Source organism: Pogona vitticeps, chromosome 2 (genome assembly GCF_051106095.1).
Source record: "Pogona vitticeps strain Pit_001003342236 chromosome 2, PviZW2.1, whole genome shotgun sequence".
In the NCBI taxonomy this organism is placed as follows: Eukaryota; Metazoa; Chordata; class Lepidosauria; order Squamata; family Agamidae; genus Pogona; species Pogona vitticeps.
Genome location: NC_135784.1, coordinates 14,640,072 through 14,652,495, shown reverse-complemented (window position 1 = coordinate 14,652,495; position 12,424 = coordinate 14,640,072). Strand labels below are relative to the sequence as shown.

Below are 12,424 nucleotides of genomic sequence, written 5' to 3'. Positions count from 1 at the left end.
CTTCACATCGTGGTTCCTTCTGAATTGCCCTCACCAAGACCCAGACTATGAGGAATGGCTTTATTACTCTGGCTCTTCCTCTGGATGCAGCTGAATCTGCACTAAAAGCATTTATACAGCTTGTCACCTGTGTGAGTTTTCTGATGGTAAGACAGATGGGAGCTCTGAGAGAAACTTTTTCCACATTCAAAACATTTATACGGCTTGTCACCTGTGTGACTTTTCTGATGTGAAGACAGGTTGGAGCTCCAAGAGAAACTTTTTCCACACTCAAAACATTTATACGGTTTCTCTCCCGTGTGGATTCGTTGGTGGGAAGTGAGGTGTGTCCTCCGTCTGAAGCTCTTTGCACACTCCAGGCATTTATAGGGTTTCTCTTCAGCGTGCAACATCAAATGCCTTTTCAGGTCCCTGCTCCCAGAGAAACACTTGCTACACTGTGGGCATTCATACGGCTTCTCCCCAGTGTGGATTCGTTGGTGGGAAGTGAGGTGTGTCCTCCGTCTGAAGCTCTTTGCACACTCCAGGCATTCATACGGCTTCTCCCCATTGTGGATTCGTTGGTGGGAAGTGAGGTGTGTCCTCCGTCTGAAGCTCTTTGCACACTCCAGGCATTTATAGGGTTTCTCTTCAGCGTGCAACATCAAATGCCTTTTCAGGTCCCTGCTCCCAGAGAAACACTTGCTACACTGTGGGCATTCATACGGCTTCTCCCCAGTGTGGATTCGTTGGTGGGAAGTTAGGTGTGTCCTCCGTCTGAAGCTCTTTTCACACTCCAGGCATTCATACGGCTTCTCCCCATTGTGGATTCGTTGGTGGGAAGTGAGGTGTGTCCTCCATCTGAAGCTCTTTCCACACTCCAGGCATTTATAGGGTTTCTCTTCAGTGTGCAACATCAAATGCCTTTTCAGGTTCCCGCTCCCGGAGAAACACTTGCTACACTGTGGGCATTCATACGGCTTCTCCCCAGTGTGGAACCTTTTATGATAAACGAGGCCATTGCTGTGATTGAAACACTTCCCACACACATTACATTTATAAGGTTTCTCTCCCGTGTGGGTCCGCTGATGAGAAACAAGGGTTCCCTTCACGTTGAATCTCTTCCCGCACTCCAAACATTCGTAGGGTTTCTCCCCTGTGTGAATGGTCATGTGCTCCTTAAGACGGGCTTTATCACAAAAGCCCTTGGAGCAGTACGAACACTTGAAGGGCTTCTCCCCTGTGTGGACCCTCAGATGACGCTTCAAGTGAGATTTCTGGCTGTAGGTCTTCCCACACTCTAGGCATTTAATATTTTCCTTTGCTTGGTTTCTTTCTGCTTGGACTGGGACAGTGGGCACATCCCCAGCCTCCGGATCAGAGGACTCTTCCCTCCTCTTTTGCCCCTCTCTTGTTTCGCTTCGTTGTTGTTTTCTGCTTCGAGAGTGAAGTTCTTTCACTGGCCCTCTACAGGGTTCCTCCTCATACTCCTGTCTTCTCTGATCTCCTGTTGAAATCATGGCAATGAGGTGAGTCAGATAGGGAAGCTCTAATCAGCAGACAAAATGTGCTGATTCGAAACTGCTGACACACAGACAACTAAATGTGGCAGGTGAAAACAAATACAGGATGGCGCACATCTGGAACAAATTCTGAATGGCATTAACCGCCAGTTGGTGTGACACAGCATGTGAGACTGGGATCACAAAGACCTGATTGCAATTAGGGATGAGCCGTTTGGATTTTGTGGACTGCAAATCCCATCATTCTCCAGCGCGGGAATTCCCTCATTACAGACACTGTAATTTTGGCTCGCCTGGGAGAAAAGGCTAAGCTAGAAGGCTTCATGGGTCAGCATAGACCAAGCTCTGCCTAGCTTCCTGTTCAGAAAGGAAGTTCTCACCTAGTACTGGGTCAGTTTCCTTTCTGAACAGAAACCATGGACACAACGAGGCTACACCAAGCCACTGAGAATTCCAGCTTAGGCCTTGTGTCCCAGGTGAGCCAAATTTAGTCGGTCAGATCCTGACGACCAGGGTCAGAGCCACAACCTAAAGAAAACAGCTCTGTTGAAGAAACTTATTTAACCAGCAAAAGCAAAGAACAGAACCCAAATTGGCCCGTGACACAAAAGGTCAGGAAATTCACACTTCTGTCTGATTTTCACAGTCGTGTCACACATGGAGTATGGGAGGTGTTGCGAAATAACATCTGAGCAACACCCCGCCCAACCTTATCCCTGCCAACGTCTGTGTGCATATGATTGCACAGAGGTATTGGTGAAATCAACCCTGAGTGCTGACTGGAAGGACAGATCCTGAAGCTGAGGCTCCGATACTTTGGCCATCTCATGAGAAGAAAAGACTCCCTGGACAAGACCTTGATGCTGGGAAAGTGAGAAGGCAAGAGGAGAAGGGGAAGACAGAGGACGAGATGGTTGGACAGTGTCATCGAAGCCACCAATATGAATTTGATCAAACTCCAGGAGGCAGTGGAAGATAGGAGGGCCGGGCGTTCTCTGGTCCATGGGGTCACAAAGAGTCACCCTCCCATGATGACCTAGGAAGTTACAGGAGATGTAACTCTGCACCATCCTGTTAACTAAATCCTATAACTATTAGTGGATTTTATTTTAGCATCACCAGCCCTCTTTGAGCTGACTTTTCTAAAAGCTTGAAAGCTTTCAGAGCTGAATTCATTTCTTAGCTTAACCCCCACCAGGAGTTAGCAGGAATATCCTGTTAGGGTATATTTCTCTTAAATTCCCACTCTTGGCATAGGGCCTCATTTTAGCCTATCCTATCCTGGGATCTCTGGCCAAGATTGCCGTTTTAATGCATTGCTTTATCACAGTTACTGTTTAATGAGACTGCTCTTATATTTCATCAAGTTATCTCTAGCTTATGTGATCTCCAAAATGCCGTGTTCTCAACTTTTCTGGCTTAGGTCCCGCAAACTCAAGCCTTTGGCTTCCTTTAGGGAGTCAATCCATCATGTATTTCCTGTTTTCCTGCTATTTTCCACCTTTCTCAGCATTATAGTATTTTCCAAAGAATCCTGCCTTCTCATGATGTGCCCAAAGTAGGACAGTACAGTGGTGCCTCGCTTAACGAGCGCACCATTTAACGATGAATCTGCATAGCGGTGTCGCTTTTGCGATCGCAAAAGCGATGTTTAGATAGGGAAAAACTCGCATTACGATGATCGGTAAGCATTCCGCTTACCGATCTTCGCATTGCGATGTTTTTACAACAGCTGATCGGCGGTTCCAAAATGGCCGGCGAGTGCCCAAAATGGCCCACACTAGTGTTTTCGCGCCCTGCCTTCGCTTACCGAGGGCGCAAAAATGTCGGCGCTATGGAGGAACTTCGCTGAACGGTGAGTTTGGGCCCCATAGGAACGCATTAAACTAAGTTAAATGCGTTCCTATGGGGTTTTTCGATCCGTTTAGCGATGTTTTTGCATAGCGACGATTAATCCGGAATGCCACTGTATCAGCTTTTCACTCCTAAGATGATGATTAAATGTTTTTATAACAAGGGTAACCACTTTCCTCTAAAAAGTTCCCTAACTTCTTCTAGATTAGAAAAACAGAATGCTGGCTGTTCAAACCCAGGGAGAATCATCTCGTAAATAATAAACATTCTCACTTAAATATTTTCTCTTAACAAAAGGATAAATGGGATCTTTACCTAAAGAGGCTACATTTGCATGAATCTCCGCCATAACTTCCTCATGCAAAGCTCTTTGCTCCGGATTCAGCAACGCCCACTCCTCCTCGGTAAAACACACAGTCACCTCTTCCAAGATTAGTGGATTCTAAAAGAGAAGAAAATACTTTTTTCCCCTTTCAATGCTAAAATGGTTCCTCCACGGATGGTAGGAAATCATTAATATATGGAGACTGGTCTTTTGCCTTGCAGGATCCCACAAAAGGCTTTTCCAGGGCGTTTCCAGTGTGTGCTTCTTCTTTTTTTAAAAAAAATGAACATATTTTACTTATGAAGGCCATAAACAGCGCAAGTAAGAGGAGGATCACATTAGCCAACAGAAGGGGTCAGAGCTTTAGGTCCAAAACCCGATTCTGGGTGTTCTCGGACAGAAAAGCAGCAGGTGGGGAAAAAAACATTAAATAAATCAGATTTTCATTTTTGTCTCCTTGACCACCAACTTGCCAAACGTTATTTCTGGGCCTAACTGTTTAATTAGTTATTTGTTCAACAACTGAGGCTACCCAGATCCAAAATTACTGGCCACTGCCTGGATCTAATGGTCGGGAACTGTCAGACAATAAATTTATTCCTCATTCTCTACACCATGACCAGGAGCAAGGTGGGGCCTCTTTATTCTCATTTACTGTTTTCTGATTTTTAATATTGTGTTTAATATTATACTGGGTCCTTTTTTGGGAGAAGGGCAAGGTAATAATTTTAATCAATAAAAATAATATTTGTTTTTTGTTTGATTTATTTACATGCTACCTTTCTCCCCCCCTTAGGAGTTCCAAGGTGACTCGCAACAACTAAAATACACAGTACTAATAACGCCATACCAAGCCTCTTGGAAGCCTACAGAATATATTTCAAAAAATTTAAATATGTGTAGCTGTATGTTTATCATGAATAATATTCACTGGTCTCCTTTGACAGAGCCTATTTACCGCAATGACTCTCCTGCTAGCTCTGGGATCCTAACCACCTTGCTTTTATCTGCTCGTCCCTGGCAACTAAAATAAGAACTGCTGGATAGCTCTGTGGTTTAGATCCCTGCCTGTGGAGCCAGAGGTTGGGAGTTCAATTCCCCCACTGGGCCTGCTTGACAGGGGCTGGACTGGATGATCTCTAGGGTCCCTTTCCAGCCTTGCAGCTCAAAGGTTATTATTATGACTCAGAAGGACATGCTTGCCCTCCCGGTTTGCAGGTGGGTTTCCCACAGGTTACGGATGCAAAGAATCAAAGAGAAAGAGGCAGATACTTTCAAGCCATGGGCGACTTCATCCTTGACTTCATCTTTCCTGACCTCAAAAGCCACTCCGATTCCATTCTCCACAGCAGATGATCTAGTTGTACACGTTCCTGGCACAGCTTCACCACCTGTAAGGAGGGAAAAGTGTGTGGGAGAATATATTTTATTCTTTATATCAGGTATATTTTATTTATTTATTTATTTATTTGATCTTTTCCCTGCCCCTCTAGACCATGTCTATGCATAGTACAGCTTGTACGTGACACCCCAAGACCATTTCTGAACCCAGCCTCCTTCAGACCCCTAAAACTGGAGCTTTGTTGGGACTTTTTGCAACCTCGCATGATGCCTGTCGCTTGTTTGGCTGAGAGGGACTTTTCTGGGCTTGGGTGCCTGTCAATTTATCCAGCACCAACCAATCATTCCTTCCCATCTCAGCATTCAAAGACAGCCCCGCCTCTCTGCTGAGCATTCTAGTTCCCTCTCTTTAGTATGTTGGAAGCCTTTTGTGTTGCATGTTGTCTTTCTGTTGATCTGTTCATGCCTGGCGGTACTGAAATGTTTTTATTCTTTCTCCTAAAAAAATGTCTCAGAGAGAGCTGTTAAGATCTTCAGGGCCAGGGAAGGAGAAAGGGGTGGACAATTGGAGAACTTGTCGCTATTCTGCTGTGAGCCCTGCAGAAGTTGTTGCTGACAAATCCGTTCATGCTGTTAATCAAATTTCTATTTCAAGGAACTCGACCCTTCCATTTCTCCCCCCCCCCGTCCAAAATCAAGGAACTGTCACACCCTAGTGACGAACCCTGTCACATCTGCTCTGTGGATCTCTGTACTTCTACTGCATCACACAAAGGAATTTGACCAGAAATTCAAAACTTTACAAGAATGCTGGTGAAAATAATGTGAACAACTGCTTTTCAAAGCCTCCAGGTGTAGGGATCTGCCTTACAAAATATCTACAAGGTATTACATGTGCACGTACACACACACAAAATAATTCCTTTTGAAAGCCAGAATTAGAATTCTAGCCACTTTGGGAAGAAGAAGGTGGACTTTGAAACTCATGGATAGCCCCGTGTAGCAAAAATTGAGCCCGAGGGCAACAGATGTTGCTCACCCCTGCTGTACATAGATGTTATATTTCAATTATTCAAGAGAATTATGCTCTCACAGGAGTTTCCTTAAACTGTTGTGCTACACTGTTGTGCCAGGGCGTGGACTCACCTCTCTCTATTACTATCTCCATGCAAGAATTGGAGGTTGTTCATGAATTTGTGTACCTTGGCTCAACCATCTCTGATACTCTCTCCCTAGATGTCGAGCTGGATAAACGCATAGGGAAAGCAGCCACCATGTTCTCTAGACTCACAAAGAGAGTATGGCTTAATAAGAAGTTGGCGGCATACACCAAAATCCAGGTCTATAGAGCCTGTGTCCTGAGCACACTCCTGTACTGCAGCGAGTCCTGGACCCTTTGTGCATGGCAGGAGAGGAAGTTGAACACCTTCCATATGCGTTGCCTCCGACACATTTTTGGTATCACCTGGCAGGACAAAGTTCCAAATAGAGTAGTCCTAGAACGAGCTGGAATTTTCAGCATGTATACATTATTGAAACAGCGATGTTTACGTTGGCTTGGGCATGTCATGAGACTGGCTGATTGTCGGATTCCAAAAGATCTCCTGTATGGAGAATTAGTGCAGGGAAGCCGCCCCCGAGGGAGACCACAGCTGCGTTACAAGGACATCTGCAAGCGGGATCTGAAGGCCTTAGGAATGGACCTCAACAGATGGGAAACCTTGACGTCTGAGCGTTCAGCCTGGAGGCATGCAGTGCATCACGGCCTCTCCCAATTTGAAGAGACACTTGTTCAGCAGGCTGAGGCAAAGAGGCAGTCCCGAAACAAGCAAAGCCAGGAAGCTGGACAGGGGACATTGTCTTCAATGTGGAAGAGATTGTCACTCTCGAATTGGCCTCCTCAGCCACACAAGACACTGTACCAAGACCTTCATACAGAGAACGTTACCATAGTCTCTCGAGACTGAAGGATGCCTACTATGATGTGCTACACAAAACTTTACTTTACTAAAATCCAGTCTGTGTCTAAAATATAGAAAATTATACCCATTTTTCTCCCCATATCCGCACACACGGGGAAAATAGTAAAACCACATAAGAACCTAAGAGGAGCCCTGCTGGATTAGGCCAAGGGCCCATCTCGGTCCAGCTGTCTGGATCTCTCAGTGGCCCCCACCAGAGGCCTCTGGGAGCCCATGGGACAACTGGATATCTATCTCCTGATCCCCCTCACCTGCATCTGGAATTTGGAGGAACTTTCTTTTAAGCCCGGAGACTGTATATCCCCATCATCCTGGCTTCTCACCTGCGATGGACTTTTCGTCCAGGAATCTGTCAAACCCCCTTTTCGAGGCATCTAGGCCAGATGCCATCACCCCATCTGGTGGCAAGGAGTTCCATGGACTAACCACCCTCTGGGTCAATAAATATCTTCTTTTGTCTGTCCTACTCTCTCAACACTTCACTGGAGTGGAGGTCCCCTGGTTCTGGTATTGCCTGAGAGGGAAAAGAGCTTCCCTCTATCCACTTTATTCACCCTCTGCAGAATTTGATACCTCTCCATCACGTTCCCCCCTCAGGCGCCTTTCCTCTAGACCAGTGGTTTTTAACCTTTTTGAAAAAATGCCCCCTTGAGCCATTGAGGAAGTTATCATCGCCCCCCTCCCCGCGGTGATGATATCCTATTTATTTATTTATTTATTTATTTATTTATTTATTTATTTATTTATTTATTTATTTATTTATTTATTTACTTACTTACTTACTTACTTACTTACTTACTTACTTACTTACTTACTTATTTAAGACACTTAAATCCAATGATCCCTGAAAACAAAATTCAATTCCAAGAAAATGAAAAGCCCCCAAAAAGTAACATTTAATGATTTAGTTGCAAGCGAATTTTAAGACACAAAAAGAAATATAAAAAGGGTATAAAAAAACCCCGCAATGCAGGAACTAAAAATTTCAAGATGAAAACTCTGAAACTAAATTAAGATTGGAGGAAAATATATAGTCATGCACATTGTAAAAAGGCTACAGCCATCTTCACAGATTTGGCTTGCTCCAGCGCCCCCTACCGCCCCCTTCTGCTCTACCGCCCCCACGCCGCCCCTTTTCATTCTACCGCCCCCCTGAAAAATGAAATTGCCCCCTGGGGGGCATTATCGCCCACGTTAAGAACCACTGCTCTAGACTCAAGAGCCCCACACGCTGTAGCCTTTCCTCCTCAGGGAGGTGCCCCAGCTCAGTCATCATCTGAATCGCTCTCTTCTGCAGCTTTTCCACCTATAGGCTTTTGCCCCTTTCTCTAAAGCCTATAGGTTTTAGAGATATTCAGTGATACCCAGTGTAGTGTGATTAAGAGAGGGACAGACTGCGTCTCCAGAGTCCTGTGTTCGAATTCCCACTCAGGCGTGGAAACTCACTGAGAATGTGGAACCGGTAAAACCACTCCTTGGATATCTCACTTACCTGGAAAGCCCTATTTGCGTCCTTATACGCGGTTTCTGACTTGAAGGCACAGAACACCAACGAAACAGAAGCAATCCTTCAGCAATCCTTACCCAGTGAAGTATCACCTTCATCCTCCTCCAGGTTGTCATTCCAAAAGAGCAGCTTCTGTTTAGCATCTGACAGATCTCCTTCTGTCCCGGAGGTATTCTTAGCCACTTCCGACTGCTCCGGCATGTAGACAGAGGATTGGAGAAGTAATGGAACAAGACAAGGCAAGTTTTGGGGTTATGCCTTCCTTCGTGAAAACTTAGCAGAAAAAGTGGCTAGTGCAAATTCAAGTCCCTGGGAAATCAGATCTTTGGGATAATGACCTCCAGGCTGATTGGGCAGAAAAGCTGGCCATTCTAAGCCCCTTGGAATGAGAGCTTTTTTAAAAAAAGAGGACAACAAATCCCAATATGCCCTTGTAAGCACGGCCAGGGGCCGATTTGTGGGAGATGTTGGGCCTTCACAGCCCTTGGAAAAGATAAACAAAGCCCCAGAATGCACCAACCACCAACCAGGGTCACCGGCCAGGGGCTGATGGGATTTGTGGCTACAGGGAAATTGTTTTTCTCAACCGGGCCTATAATTCCCAGGACTAATCGTTGATCTCACCTGCTTTTTCTCCTCCGCCTGGCTCAGGAGGAAGCCTTCGGCCAGGGCCACCGCCTGGGAACTGGTCTCCGCTTCACATTCCCTCACCCAGCTGGACATCTCCGGGGGAAGGATGGCCAGGAAGTGCTCTAGGACCACCAGGTCCAGAATCTGAGCCTTCGTGTGTTGCTCCGGCTTCAGCCATTCACGGCAAAGATGATGGAGGTGGCTGCAGACTTCTCGGGGCCAAGCATCCTCCTGGTGATCGAATTCTCTGAAGCCCCGACACCCTATGCCAGAGTTCAAGGCTTCTCTGTTCAGGGTCTTCGGCATCATCCTTTCCTGGAATTCCTTCATGTAGTCGGCTTTTCCATACAAATCCCTTTTCTCGCTCCACAAGCAGCTGATTCTGGCTTTCCCACCTCTAGTCTGTACAATAAATCAGCCTGCAGGAAGGAATCAAAAATCTTTCTTTCTCAAAGCAAAGATTATAGCAAGGCTATGCAAAGCTAAAACAACCCAGGAGGGAGTAGCAGATGGGCGAGACTAGGGTTCGAATCCACACTCAGGCAGGGAGATTCATGGGGGGGGGGTAGGAATTGGTGAAACCACTCCTTAAATATTAACAAAACAATATTATGGTCATCTTTGCAGACACCCTCGGCCTGATCGGATCATATTGCAGATACCCTGGACTGCCAAAAAAGTTGAGTCAAGTGGGTCCATAATCGAAGTAGTCCAGAACACATAGAAAGCTATCTACCATTTTTTTCTTTACTGCATTGAATGCAGACAATTTATACCAGCTGTTATTCAAGATTTTGCCCCAACTGTTATATGGTATACCAACGTGGATCCCAGGATTTCTCACAAGTATAGAGAGTGTTCCCCTTCATGGATTGCTGATGGAAATCAAATTGATTACCATATATTCTCCACAGCCAAAGATGGAGAAGCTCTATACAGTCAGCAAAAACGAGACCTGGAGCTGATTGTGCTTCTGATCATCAGCTTCTCATAGCAAATTTCAAGCTTAAACTGAAGAGAGTAGGAAAAACCACTGGGCTAGTCAGGTGTAATCAAAACCAAATCCCTTATGAATACACAGTGGAAGTAAAGAACAGATTTAAGGAAGTAGATTTAGTGGACAGAGTGCCTGAAGAACTTGGGATAGAGTCTTGTAACACTGTACAGGAGGCAGCAACAAAAACCATCCCAAAGAAAAGGAACTGCAAGAAAGCAAAGTGGCTGTCTAACGAGGCCTTACAAATAGCATAGAAGAGAAGGGATAGAAAATGCAAGGGAGATAGGGAAAGATACAGAAAATGGAATGCAGACTTCCAAAGAAGAGCAAGGAGAGACAAAAGGGCCTTCTTAAATGAACAATGCAAAGAAATTGTGGAAAATAATAGAAAAGGAAAAACTAGAGATCTGTTCAGGAAAATCGGAGATATTAAAGGAACGTTTTGTGCAAAGATGAACATGATAAAGGACAAAAATAGTAGGGACCTAACAGAAGCAGAAGACATCAAGAAGAGGTGGCAATAATACACAAAGGAATTATACGAGAAACATTTGGATATCCCGGATAACCCAGATAGTGCGGTTGTTGACCTTGAGCCAGACATTCTGGAGAGTGATGTCAAGTGGGCCTTAAAAAGCTTGTCTAACAACAAGGCCAGTGGAGGTGATGGCATTCCAGTTGAAATATTTAAAATCTTAAAAGATGACACTGTAAAGGAGCTACATTCAATATGCCAGCAAGTCTGGAAAACTCAACAGTGGCCAGAGGACTGGAAAAGATCAGTCTACAACCCAATCCCAAAGAAGGGAAGTGCCAAAGAATGCTCCAACTACCATACAATTGCACTCATTTCACACGCTAGCAAGGATATGCTCAAAATCCTACAAGGTAGGCTTCAGCAGTATGTGAACCGAGAACTCCCACAAGTAGAAGCTGGATTTCGAAGGGGCGGAGGAACTAGAGACCAAATTGCTAACATGCACTGGATTATGGAGAAAGCCAGAGAGTTCCAGAAAAACATCTACTTCTGCTTCATTGACTATGCAAAAGCTTTTGACTGTGTGGACCACACCAAACTATGGGAAGTGCTTAAGGAAATGGGAGTTCCTCACCACCTTATCTACCTCCTGAGAAACCTATACGTGGGACAGGAAGCAACAATTAGAACAGGATATGGAACAACTGATTGGTTCAAAATTGGGAAAGGAATACGACAAGGCTGTATATTGTCCCCCTGTTTATTTAACTTATATGCAGAATACATCATGCGAAAGGCCGTACTGGAAGAATACCAAGCTGGAATTAAGATTGCCGGAAGAAATACCAACAACCTCCAATATGCAGATGATACCACTCTGATGGCAGAAAGTGAGGAGGAATTAAGGAACCTTGTAATGACGGTGAAAGAGGAGAGTGCAAAAAATGATCTGAAGCTCAACATCAAAAAAACTAAGAGGGGAGGAAAGCAATGACAAACCTTTTCAGCATCTTAAAAGGCAGAGACATCACCTTGCCAACAACAGTCCGAATAGTCAAATCTATGGTTTTTCCAGTAGTGAGGTATAGAAGTGAGAGCTGGATGATAAAGAAAGCTGACTGCCGAAGAATTGATGCTTTTGAATTGTGGTGCTGGAGGAGGCTCTTGAGAGTCCCCTGGGCTGCAAGGAGAACAAACCTATCCATTCTAAAGGAAATCAACCCTGAGTGCTCACTGGAAGGACAGATCCTAAAGCTGAGGTTCCAATACTTTGGCCATCTCATGAGAAGAGAAGACTCCCTGGAAAAGACCCTGATGTTGGGAAAGTGTGAAGGCAAGAGGAAAAGCGGACGACATGAATTTGACCAAACTCTGGGCGGCAGTGGAAGACAGGAGGGCCTGGCCTGCTCTGGTCCATGGAGTCACGAAGAGTCAGACACGACTAAACGACTAGGCAAAAACAACAATAGTGTTCTTTCAATTTTTCTAAGATCCATTTTGGGAATGCCAAGATGTTTCCCTGCAGCTGCCTTACGATTAGAGACTGGTCTAACGTCACTAGAATGCAGTGCTTGGCTCTTTGCCTTTAGACATTGGAACAAGGTAAAATACATGCTGATCCCTCCATGGGATATCTTAACCTTCTACAGAAAGAGGTCGATAACAGCTAATGGCCTAAAGCTTTTCCAGCCAAACTGCATCTATTAGGGCTCTCTTTGGACTTTCTTTATGTCCAGGAACCCAAGGCAGCCAACTCTACCTTAGAAAATGGCTTGCAAAACATGCTCCATCTTGCACCCTGGCCTAAA

The 12,424-nt window shown here is 45.1% G+C and overlaps 1 protein-coding gene across 1 annotated transcript in view; it reads right to left on the bottom strand.

Moving 5' to 3' along the window:
* Nucleotides 1-12,424, bottom strand: part of LOC144587168 (uncharacterized) — a 93,005-nt gene continuing 80,581 nt past the window's right edge. Inside the window, 1 exon segment of the mRNA XM_078386785.1 lies at nucleotides 1-1,291. Within this exon segment, the coding sequence (XP_078242911.1) occupies nucleotides 102-1,291 (1,190 nt within the window). The 3' untranslated portion in view covers nucleotides 1-101.